The sequence below is a fragment of the Oncorhynchus clarkii genome, unplaced genomic scaffold, assembly GCF_045791955.1.
Source record: "Oncorhynchus clarkii lewisi isolate Uvic-CL-2024 unplaced genomic scaffold, UVic_Ocla_1.0 unplaced_contig_1599_pilon_pilon, whole genome shotgun sequence".
Taxonomy (NCBI): domain Eukaryota; kingdom Metazoa; phylum Chordata; class Actinopteri; order Salmoniformes; family Salmonidae; genus Oncorhynchus; species Oncorhynchus clarkii.
The window spans coordinates 24,697-36,982 of record NW_027260980.1 but is presented as its reverse complement, the minus strand read 5'-3'; the positions used below and the strand labels follow the sequence as shown (position 1 = coordinate 36,982).

The 12,286-nt window shown below is 47.2% G+C and overlaps 1 protein-coding gene across 1 annotated transcript in view; it reads left to right on the top strand.

Moving 5' to 3' along the window:
* The first annotated feature begins 2,729 nt into the window (after positions 1-2,729).
* The window catches only part of LOC139402765 (immunoglobulin superfamily member 1-like), a 32,550-nt gene continuing 22,993 nt past the window's right edge, over positions 2,730-12,286 (top strand). Inside the window, exons 1-2 of the mRNA XM_071146684.1 lie at positions 2,730-2,752; positions 8,427-8,749. Coding sequence (XP_071002785.1) covers positions 2,730-2,752; positions 8,427-8,749 — 346 coding nt within the window. The remainder of the gene's footprint in view (positions 2,753-8,426; positions 8,750-12,286) is intronic.

The window sequence follows — 12,286 nt, the reverse complement described above, 5'->3', positions numbered from 1 at the left end:
GGCTACCTGACCAAAGCCCTGGATAAACCTCCGGTAGTAGTTGGCTACCTGACCAAAGCCCCGGATAAACCTCCGTTAGTAGTTGGCTACCTGACCAAAGCCCCAGATAAACCTCCGGTAGTAGTTGGCTACCTGACCAAAGCCCCGGATAAACCTCCGGTAGTAGTTGGCTACCTGACCAAAGCCCTGGATAAACCTCCGGTAGTAGTTGGCTACCTGACCAAAGCCCCGGATAAACCTCCAGTAATAGTTGGCTACCTGACCAAAGCCCTGGATAAACCTCCGGTAGTAGTTGGCTACCTGACCAAAGCCCTGGATAAACCTCCAGTAGTAGTTGGCTACCTGACCAAAGCCCCGGATAAACCTCTGGTAGTAGTTGGCTACCTCACCAAAGCCCTGGATAAACCTCCAGTAGTAGTTGGCTACCTGACCAAAGCCCTGGATAAACCTCCAGTAGTAGTTGGCTACCTGACCAAAGCCCTGGATAAACCTCCGGTAGTAGTTGGCTACCTGACCAAAGCCCTGGATAAACCTCCAGTAGTAGTTGGCTACCTGACCAAAGCCCCAGATAAACCTCCAGTAGTAGTTGGCTCCCTGACCAAAGCCCTGGATAAACCTCCGGTAGTAGTTGGCTACCTCACCAAAGCCCCGGATAAACCTCCGGTAGTAGTTGGCTACCTGACCAAAGCCCCGGATAAACCTCCGGTAGTAGTTGGCTACCTGACCAAAGCCCCGGATAAACCTCCGGTAGTAGTTGGCTACCTGACCAAAAGCCCTGGATAAACCTCCGGTAGTAGTTGGCTACCTGACCAAAGCCCTGGATAAACCTCCGGTAGTAGTTGGCTACCTGACCAAAGCCCCGGATAAACCTCCGGTAGTAGTTGGCTACCTGACCAAAGCCCCGGATAAACCTCCGGTAGTAGTTGGCTACCTGACCAAATCCCTGGATAAACCTCCAGTAGTAGTTGCCTACCTGACCAAAGCCCTGGATAAACCTCCAGTAGTAGTTGGCTACCTGACCAAAGCCCTGGATAAACCTCCGGTAGTAGTTGGCTACCTGACCAAAGCCCTGGATAAACCTCCAGTAGTAGTTGGCTACCTGACCAAAGCCCTGGTTGGCTACCTGACCAAAGCCCTGGATAAACCTCCGGTAGTAGTTGGCTACCTGACCAAAGCCCTGGATAAACCTCCGGTAGTAGTTGGCTACCTGACCAAAGCCCTGGATAAACCTCCGGTAGTAGTTGGCTACCTGACCAAAGCCCTGGATAAACCTCCGGTATTAGTTGGCTACCTGACCAAAGCCCCGGATAAACCTCCGGTAGTAGTTGGCTACCTGACCAAAGCCCTGGATAAACCTCCGGTAGTAGTTGGCTACCTGACCAAAGCCCCGGATAAACCTCCGGTAGTAGTTGGCAAACCATAGAAACCGCTGCACCTCCTTTACCGTGGTGGTAGTCGCAAATTACGCACGGCTGAAATGCAGTCACTCTCCATCTCCACCCCTGAAGTGGAAATGCAGTCACTCTCCATCTCCACCCCTGAAGTGGAAATGCGTTACCCTAGGAAGGAGACGGACTGTTGGAAGAACAGACATTTCTCAGCCTTGACGTACAGATCAGGCTCCAACAGTCGACCAAGTACCTTGCACACCAGGGACACACACTTGGCACGTTTAGCGGAGTATATCAGAATGTGGTCGATATATACACCACTACACCCTGCCCGTGCAGGTCCCGGAAAATCTCGTCTACAAAGGCCTGGAAGACATCAACCTGTACGGCATGACAAGGTACTCATAGTGCCCTGAGGTGGTACTAAATGACGTCTTCCACTCGTCCCCCTCCCGGATACGCACCAGGTTGTAAACGCCCCTGAGATCCAATTTTGTGAAGAAGCCCTGTGCATTGACTCTATCGCACTGGATATGAGAGGCAGGGGGTAGCTGTACCTCACAGTGATTTGGTTGATACCTCGATAGTCAATGCACGGGCGCAGACCGCCATCCTTCTTCACCGCCAGAACAAGGACAGGGACCGACTTCTTCATCGCCAGAACAAGGACAGGGACCGACTTCTTCACCGCCAGAACAAGGACAGGGACCGACTTCTTCACCACCAGAACAAGGACAGGGACCGACTTCGGCGGAAGTCGTGACACCTACAACTGTCACCTTATGTAACAACTGATTTACTTAACTAAAGGCACATCTCAATATGTGGTCCAGGTGCCTTAGTGTTCCTATAGAAACCTGTGTCCAAACTCAGCATTAAATAGCATCTAATCAGAATAGTGTACAGAGATAAGTTATTACAGATATTTAAATGTAATGTGTTTTTTAGTGTTTAGTCTGTGTCATTAAAAAAATCACTGTTGCCTATTAGATCAATATCAGTGTGAACACGTCTGATTGGACTAGATCCATGTTGAGGTGAGACACGTCTGATTGGACTAGATCCATGTTGAGGTGAGACACATCTGATTGGACTAGATCCATATTGAGGTGAGACACGTCTGATTGGACTAGATCCATGTTGAGGTGAGACACGTCTGATTGGACTAGATCCATGTTGAGGTGAGGCACGTCTGATTGGACTAGATCCATGTTGAGGTGAGGCACGTCTGATTGGACTAGATCCATGTTGAGGTGAGACACGTCTGATTGGACTAGATCCATGTTGAGGTGAGACACATCTGATTGGACTAGATCCATGTTGAGGTGAGACCATTCCATGTCTTTATTGGTTTGTTTGAGAAGGCAGTTTGGGAGAAGGTGGTGGACCGTTTGAGGAGTCTACAGTTCCCCTGGTGGAGGTTCTTGGAACACTGATATTTAAGTCTGAGGTTGATGAAAACAAATTTGGTGCTGAAATGTTGTGTGTTATCTAGAATACCAGGCAGATGTTGGAGTACAGAATGAAATGGAGAGGAGAGGGGAAGAAGAGGAGAAGAGAGGGGGAGAAGAGGAGAGGAGAAGGGGAGGAGAGGAGAGGGGGAGAAGAGGAGAGGGGGAGATGAGGGGGAAGATAGGGGCAGAAGAGTAGATGATAGGCAGAATAGGACAAGAGAGGGGGAGAAGAGGAGAGAGAGGAGGGGAGGGATGGGAGGGGAGGGGAAGAAGAGAGAGGAGAAGAGAGAAGGGGAGAGAAGAGGAAAGGGGGATAAGAGTAGAGGGGGAGAAGAGAGGGGGAGAATAGGACAGGGGGAGGGCAGGGGAAGAAGAGGAGAACAGAGAGGGAGAAGGGGAGAAGAGGAAAGGGAGAGAAAAAGGAGAGGAGAGGGGAAGAAGAGTAGAGGGGGGAGAAGAGGAGAAGAGAGACTGGGAGAAAAGGAGAGGGGAGGGGGAGAATAGGGGAGGGGTAGGAGAAGAGAGACTGGTAAATGAGTAGAGGAGAATAGAGGGTCAGAAGAGGAGAGGGGGAGGAGAGGAGAGGGATAGAAGAGGGGGAGAAAAGGGGGGGTGAAGAGGAGAATAGAGACTGGGAGACGAAGAGAGGAGAAGAGGAAAGGGAGAGGGGAGGGGAGGAGAAGAGAGGGGGAGAAGAGGAGAAGAGAGGGTCAGAAGAGGAGAAGAGTGGGAGGGAGAAGAGGCTGGAGAAGAGGGGAGGGGAGAAGACGAGAGAGGGGAGGAGGAGAGAGGAGAAGGTGAGAAGAGGAGAGGAGAGGAGGAGGAGAAGAGAGGGGGAGATGAGGAGAAAAGGAGAGGAGAGGAAGAGAAAAGGAGAGGGGAGGGGAGAAGAGGAAAGGGGGAGAAGAGGAGAGGGGAGAAAAGGAGAGGAGAGGGGTAGAAGAGAAGAGGAGAGGGGGAGAAAAGGAGAAGAGGGGAGAAAAGGAGAAGAGAGGGGGGTGGAGGAGAGGAGAGGAGGAGGGGAGAGGAGGAGAGGAGAGGGGGAGAAGAGGAGAGAAGAGGAGAGAAGAGGGGTAGAATTGGGGAGAAGAGGAGAGAAGAGGGGGAAGAGAGGAGAAGAGAGGGAGAGAAGATGGAGAGAGAGGGGGAGAAGAGGGGAAGAGAGGGCGAGAAGAGTAGAGGGAGGAGAAGAGAGTGGGAGCAGGGAGGAGAAATGGAGAGGGGGAGAAGAGCAGAGGGGTGAGAAGAGGAGAGGGGAGGGGTAGAATTGGGGAGAAGAGTAGAAGAGAGGGGGGGAAGAGAGGGCGAGAAGAGTAGAGGGGGGAGAAGAGGAGAGGGGGAGAAGAGTAGGGGGGAGAAGAGGAGAGGGTGAGGGGAGGTGAAGAAGAGGAGAGGAGGGGGGAGGAGAGGGGGGGATAAGGTGAGAGAGAGAAGATGGGGAGAAAAGGAGAGGGGAGGGGAGAGGGGAGAAAAGGAGAAGAGAGGAGGAGAAGAGGGGAGAGGAGGAGAAGAGAGGGGAAAGGAGAGGGGAGAAAAGTAGAGGTAGGAGGGGAGGGGAAGAAGTGGAGAGGGGGAGAAGATCAGAGGTGGGGGGAAGAGGAGAAGAGAGGTGGAGAAGAGGAGAGGGGGAGGAGAGGGGAGGGGTAGAAGAGTAGAGGGGGGAGTTGAGGAGAAGAGAGGGAGAGAAGAGAGGGGGGAGGAGGGGAAGAAGATGAGAGGGGAGAAGAGGAGAGGGGGAGGAGAAGAGAGGGGGGAGAAGAGGAAAGGAGGGGAAAAGAGGAGAGGGGGAGGAGAAGAGAGGGGGGATAAGGCGAGTGGGGAGGAGAGAGGAGAGGAGGAGAAAAGGAGAGGAGAAGAGGAAAGGGGGAGAGGAGGAGAGGGGTGAAAAGGAGAAGAGAGGGGAGAAGAAGAGAGGGGAGAGGAGGATAAGATCAGAGGTGGGAGGGGGGGGAAGAAGGGGGAGGGGGAAGAGGTGGAGAGGGGGAGAGGGGGAGAAGAGAAGAGAGTGGGAGAAGAGGAGAGGGAGGGGTAGAATTGGGGAGAAGAGGAGAAGAGAGGAGGAGAGAATAGGGGGGAAGAGAGGAGAAGAGAGGGAGAGAAGATGGAGATAGAGGGGGAGAAGAGTAGAGGGGGGAAAAGAGGAGAGGGGGGAGTTGAGGAGAAGAGAAGAGAGAGGGGGAGAAGAGGAGAGGGGGGAGAAGAGGAGATGGGGGAGAAGATGAAGAGAGAGGGGGAGAAGGGGGAGAAGAGGAGAGGGGGGAGAAGGGGGAGAAGAGGAAGGGGGGGAGAAGATGAAGAGAGAGGGGGGAGAAGGGGGAGAAGAGGAGAGGGGGGAGAAGATGAAGAGAGAGGGGGGGAGAAGGGGGAGAAGAGGAGAGGGGGGATAAGATGAAGAGGAGAGGGGAGAAGAGGGGGTGGGTGAAGAGAAGGGAGAGGAGTAGAGGAGAGGGGCGAGGAGAGGGGAGGAGAGGGGGGCGAGAAGAGAGGAGAAGAGAGGGGTTGAAGAGGAGAAGAGGAGGGGAGAAGAGAGAGGTTGAAGAGGAGTAGAGAAGGGAGGAGAGGGGAGAAAAGAAGGAGAGAGGGGTTGAAGCGGAGGAGAGAGGTGGAGAGGGGCGAGGAGTGGAGAGGGGAGAAGAGGAGAGGAGAGGGGGAGAAGAGTAGAGGTGGGAGGAGAGGGGAGAAGAGTAGAGGAGAGGGGAGAAGAGGAGAAGAGAGGGGTTGAAGAGGAGGAGAGGGGGGAGAAGAGTAGAGGTGGGAGGAGAGGGGAGAAGAGGAGAAGAGTAGAGGAGAGGGGCGAAGAGGAGAGGAGAGGGGGAGTTTATTAACTCAATTCTACTGACAATGTTTGTCTATGGAGATTGCATGGCTGAGTGCTTGATTTTATACATCTGTCAGGAAGGGGTGTGGCTGAAATAGAGTCCACTAATTTGAAGGGGTGTCCACATACTTTTGTATATATAGTGTAAGTACACATGGGTGTTGTTGCACCATACCAACGATAAGCCTGTCTTCCACATCACATCATGAAAGGTCATGTTGATGTTCATTTAACCTCTGTCTCTCTCTTCCTCTGACTCCTCCCTTTCTCCTGTGTTTCTCTCTGTCTCTTTCTCTCTCTTTGTCCTGTCTATCTCTTTCTCCTCTGTCTCTCTCTTCCTCTGACTCCTCTCTTTCTTCTCTGTCTCTCTCTTTCTCCTCAGATCTCCAGGCTCAAAGCGTCAGTCCACCAGGTAGGTAGAGTATAAATCTACAGTGATTATAGCAGTTCAATATTAGTCAACTTTATTATCCCACATGGAGAAATTCATGTGTCCATACAAACCATTCTAAACCCCAATAACAAGTAGTGTTTAATGGAACTACTAATACTTGTCAACCACAAAGCATCACTGCTGTTAGAATAACAGAATCACTGTCATCATCTGTCCTCACCACTGTGTTTTCCTCTCTGCTGTTTACAGCTGAATACTCAGTCAGACTGGTGAATGGGACCACTTCCTGTTCTGGGACAGTGGAAGTCTTCCACAGAGGAGAGTGGACAGGTGTATGTTTTAGGTGGTGGGACATAATGAGACAGGTTAAGGTTGTGTGTAGAGAGCTGGACTGTGGGAATCCTGTAGCTGAATCTAGAGGACCTCTGTTTGAAGATGGAAGAGGAGGAGTCAGACTATATAGAAGTTGTAGTGGAGATGAGTCTTCTTTTAGACAGTGTGTCATCAGAGGAGACCCTGGTGTCTGTGATGGTGGATATTATCATCATGTGACCTGTTCAGGTAAGAGACTGGTCATATTGAGAGATTTATTTATACATTATACAATATTACCATGTATCATGTTTTATGTGTTTTTATTTCATTTAAATAGAGGGAGAGATGTCAGATGTATTTAAACATTATATTTGTGTTTGTCATATTGGTTTATGGGAGATGTTCATGGGCAGATCATTGTAGTTCAGATGGTACTGAAGTGAAGCTGCCTGATGGATGTCCAGCTGTTTATTTTCTATAAAGTGAAGTGAACTTATTCCTGTCTCCTGCCTGCATTATTCCCAACCCGATCCTGAGTGACTAAGAACCCATTTCTACCTCTTACAGTATCAAACATAGCAAACTACTATCTTTTATCCAACATATTTGTGTTTAGTCCTTGACAGTGTCATCAACAAAACTGATTGAATGTTCAACCAACTCTTATTCTCCAGAGTCTGTGCGGCTTGTGGGTGGAGCTGGTCTCTGCTCTGGGAGAGTGGAGGTGAAGTCCAATCAGTCCTGGGCCTCAGTGTGTGAAGCTGACTTTGACCGGCAGGATGCAGAGGTAGTCTGTAGGGATGTTGGCTGTGGGGCTCCTGCAGCTCTACAGGGGGGGCTCTATGGAGGAGGTGAGGGTCAGACCTGGGATAAAGAGTTCCAGTGTAAAGGCAAAGAGTCCCTTCTCCTGGACTGTGACACCTCAGACAGAGAGAACAACACCTGCCTACCTGGTAATGCTGTTGGACTCACCTGCTCAGGTAAGAAACAGTTTGTCACTCAGTCGACATTGTTTCTCACCTGGAGTGAAGAATATGAGAGACAATATAGGTGTGTTTTAGTGAGAAAATATTAAGATTACTGTCTCTCTCTCTTCTTTTCTCAGAGCCTGATGATGTGAGGCTGGTGGGAGGAGGCAGTCGCTGTGCTGGTGGAGTGGAGTGGTACGACCAGGGAGAGTGGAGGACTGTGGGAGCTGATAACTGGAACAAGGAGACTGTAGCTGCAGTAGTGTGTAGACAGCTGGGTTGTGGTTCCACTGTTTCAGTACCACCTGGAAACACCAATAGAGGGATTGGAGTTTTCTGTTCTGGGTCTGAGCCTGCACTGAGGGAGTGTTGGAGAAGTTATTATCTCCTTCCTGGACTCACAGTGATCTGCTCAGGTAATAACAAGATACACTATATGGCCAACAGTAAGTGGACATTAGGTGGCACGTCTAGGAGCAACAACGGCTCAGCTGCGAAGTGGTAGACCACAAAAACTCACAGAACGAACCTCAGAAGCGCATAAAGCGTAAAAATATATGATTGAAAAACTCACTGCTGAGTTCCACATACTTTAGTCCATGTATTATATCTCCTTCCTGGACTCACAGTGATCTGCTCAGGTAATAACAACATATTATAATTATATTCAACTGAGTTCCTTCATTCATACAAGTTCCTCTGCACCTCTCATGACAACTGTTTAACTTGTCAGTCTGCTTTACTAAATAGATCACTCAGTCAAGTAGGAATCAAATACAACTTAAATATCCCAGAATGCTTTGTATTTGAGTGTTATCTCAGTGAACGTCTCTACTCACTCCCACTGTCACATGTCATGTTATTGTCATATCTAAATGAGGAAAGTAGTTGAGGAGCTATGTTTTCTTTTTCTCTCCTCTTGTTCCAGATGTCCTGCTTAAGCCTGATATCAACATATGTTGTCTCAGTGACTGTAGGCCCACTACTCATGTTGCCCTGTGAGGGAGGGTGGCTGGCACTGTTACATGCTGATGTTATTGTCATATCTATAGGAAACTAGTTGAAGAGGTTTTTCTTGTTCTCTTTTATTGTCCTGGTCCAGCCTGATATCTTCCTGACTGACCCAATGGGAGGGGTCTTCAGGGGCCACCAGGGGCCCGAGATGTTCAGGGGCTACAACTTCACCATCACCTGCTCCACTCAGCCACAGTACCCAGGAGGCTCCTTCCTCCTCACATTCACCGGCTCCAACAGAACCCAGATCCAGCAAGCTGTCAATCACTCTGCTGCCTTCCTCTTCCCTGCTGCAGATGACTCCCACCAAGGGAACTACAGCTGTGTTTATGACAATTATGTTTTCTCTCATAACTTCTCCTCTGAGAGTGAGCTCCTCTCCCTCACCATCACAGGTAACTGAACAGGAACCAGACTTATAACTCTGTCATTGACAGATTTCCCACAGATCTATGTGATGTTGATCAGTCCCCTCATCAAAGGTGTTTCTGTTTGCAGCTTCTCCTCTGCCAGCCTTCATCATCAGACACGTTGTAGTGCTGCTGATCCTACTGACAACAATCACCACCTCCTACCTGTACTACAAGGTAAAGACATTTACTCAGACGTTACAAGTCATTTAAACTAGAGGGAGAGGGTGAGGGGGAGAGGGAGGGAGAGAGAATGTCTGACTGTTGGTGCTGTGTCTCCCTAGCCCACCAAGAGGCAGAAGAGAGTGAACAGGGTGAGCAACATGGATCTTTATGTCAATGCCATGGAGACGGTCTCTCTGAGCTCCAGAGCTGAAGCTGGACCGGGAGAGGAGAGAGCAGCCCAGGGGACGGAGTAGGAGTAGAATGAAGCTGACCCTACATGCTGATCTTAGGTCAGTTTTGTGTTTTAAATCGATGGTCAGCAGTGGACTGGTGTTTAAAATGTGGTGACAAACCTGAAGTGGTTCTAATTTTAATAACAAGTTCAGAATTAGTTTCTCTTTCTAGAACCTTGGAAGAAATCTAAAAGGAGTGACTGCAACCACCATTATTCATTTAGTTTGGTTTTTACCACCAGAGAAACATGGGGTTCTGGGTAACATGGGGTTTTGGGTAACATGGGGGTTTGGGGTAACATGGGGTTTGGTGTAACATGGGGTTTGGGGTAACATGGGGGTTTGGGGTAACATGGGGTTTGGGGTAACATGGGGGTTTGGGGTAACATGGGGTTTGGGGTAACATGGGGGTTTGGGGTAACATGGGGGTTTGGGGTAACATGGGGTTTGGGGTAACATGGGGGTTTGGGGTAACATGGGGTTTGGGGTAACATGGAGTTTGGGGTAACATGGAGTTTGGGGTAACATGGGGGTTTGGGGTAACATGGGGGTTTGGGGTAACATGGGGTTTGGTGTAACATGGGGTTTGGGGTAACATGGGGGTTTGGGGTAACATGGGGTTTGGGGTAACATGGAGTTTGGGGTAACATGGAGTTTGGGGTAACATGGAGGTTTGGGGTAACATGGGGGTTTGGGGTAAAATGGGGGTTTGGTATCATGGGGTTTTGATTATTTTAAGAGAGAAGCTCAGTAATGTCTGTTTTGTGTCCAGAATGATTTGCTTTTTGCTTTGTCTTCATGACTTCATTTTATTATCTTATTTAGTGTCTCTTAGATTCTTTATCTTATTTAGTGTCTCTTAGATTCTTTATCTTATTTAGTGTCTCTTAGAATCTTTATCTTATTTAGTGTCTCTTAGATTCTTTATCTTATTTAGTGTCTCTTAGATTCTTTACCTTATTTAGTGTCTCTTAGAATCTTTATCTTATTTAGTGTCTCTTAGATTCTTTATCTTATTTAGTGTCTCTTAGATTCTTTATCTTATTTAGTGTCTCTTAGAATCTTTATCTTATTTAGTGTCTCTTAGATTCTTTATCTTATTTAGTGTCTCTTAGATTCTTTGTCTTATTGAGTGTCTCTTAGATTCTTTATCTTATTTAGTGTCTCTTAGATTCTTTGTCTTATTGAGTGTCTCTTAGATTCTTTATCTTATTTAGTGTCTCTTAGATTCTTTATCTTATTTAGTGTCTCTTAGATTCTTTATCTTATTTAGTGTCTCTTAGATTCTTTATCTTATTTAGTGTCTCTTAGATTCTTTATCTTATTTAGTGTCTCTTAGATTCTTTATCTTGAAGTGTTTCCATTATTAGTCCAGGTATTATTATAATCATCTGTTCATTCTTTGTATTTTGAAACGTTTTTTAGTAAAGGGGTTTGTTGTTGTTTACCTCTCATGATGTTATTGATTATAAATGTTATGATATTGATTATGATGTAGATTATTGTTATGTTGTTAGTAGTATAGAGATAATGTTATTGATTATAAACGTTATGATATTGGTTATGATGTAGATTGTTGTTTTGATGTTGCTCTCTAAACTGCAATGTAATCAACTAAATGCTTTTAATAAAATTACAGGCTGTCAATCTTGTGTGATTTAATTATTAGACAGACTACAACATACAGTATGAATTAACTGAGATCAGTCTGTGTGATTCCCCTCTTGGACAGACTACAACATACAGTACGAATTAACTGGTCATACATTTGGCAGGAGGATAGGAAGTGCATCTCAGTTTCCACCTCATTTTGTGGGTTGTGTGCACATAGCCTGTCTTCTCTGGAGAGCCAGGTACTGACCTGTATATAGTCCTGCTATTGTTATTTTACTGCTGCTCTTTAATTACTTTTTACTCTTTAATTACTTGTTACAGGCCAACCCAAGTGGTACTGTTCAGTAGGATAATAGTAGACCAACCCAAGTGGTACTGTTCAGTAGGATAATAGTAGACCAACCCAAGTGGTACTGGTCAGTAGGATAATAGTAGACCAACCCAAGCTGTACTGTTCAGTAGGATAATAGTAGACCAACCCAAGCTGTACTGTTCAGTAGGATAATAGTAGACCAACCCAAGCTGTACTGTTCAGTAGGATAATAGTAGACCAACCCAAGCTGTACTGTTCAGTAGGATAATAGTAGACCAACCCAAGCTGTACTGTTCAGTAGGATAATAGTAGACCAACCCAAGCTGTACTTTTCAGCAGGATAATAGTAGACCAACCCAAACTGTACTGTTCAGTAGGATAATAGTAGACCAACCCAAGCTGTACTGTTCAGTAGGATAATAGTAGACCAACCCAAGCTGTTCTGTTCAGTAGGATAATAGTAGACCAACCCAAGCTGTACTGTTCAGTAGGATAATAGTAGACCAACCCAAGTGGTACTGTTCAGTAGGATAATAGTAGACCAACCCAAGCTGTACTGTTCAGGATAATAGTAGACCAACCCAAGTTGTACTGTTCAGTAGGATAATAGTAGACCAACCCAAGCTGTACTGTTCAGTAGGATAATAGTAGACCAACCCAAGCTGTACTGTTCAGTAGGATAATAGTAGACCAACCCAAGTGGTACTGTTCAGTAGGATAATAGTAGACCAACCCAAGTGGTACTGTTCAGTAGGATAATAGTAGACCAACCCAAGCTGTACTGTTCAGTAGGATAATAGTAGACCAACCCAAGCTGTACTGTTCAGTAGGATAATAGTAGACCAACCCAAGCTGTACTGTTCAGTAGGATAATAGTAGACCAACCCAAGCTGTACTGTTCAGTAGGATAATAGTAGACCAACCCAAGCTGTACTGTTCAGTAGGATAATAGTAGACCAATCCAAGCTGTACTGTTCAGTAGAATAATAGTAGACCAACCCAAGCTGTACTGTTCAGTAGGATAATAGTAGACCCACCCAAGCTGTACTGTTCAGTAGGATAATAGTAGACCCACCCAAGCTGTACTGTTCAGTAGGATAATAGTAGACCCACCCAAGCTGTACTGTTCAGTAGGATAATAGTAGACCAACCCAAGCTGTACTGTTCAGTAGGATAATAGTACACCAACCCAAGCTG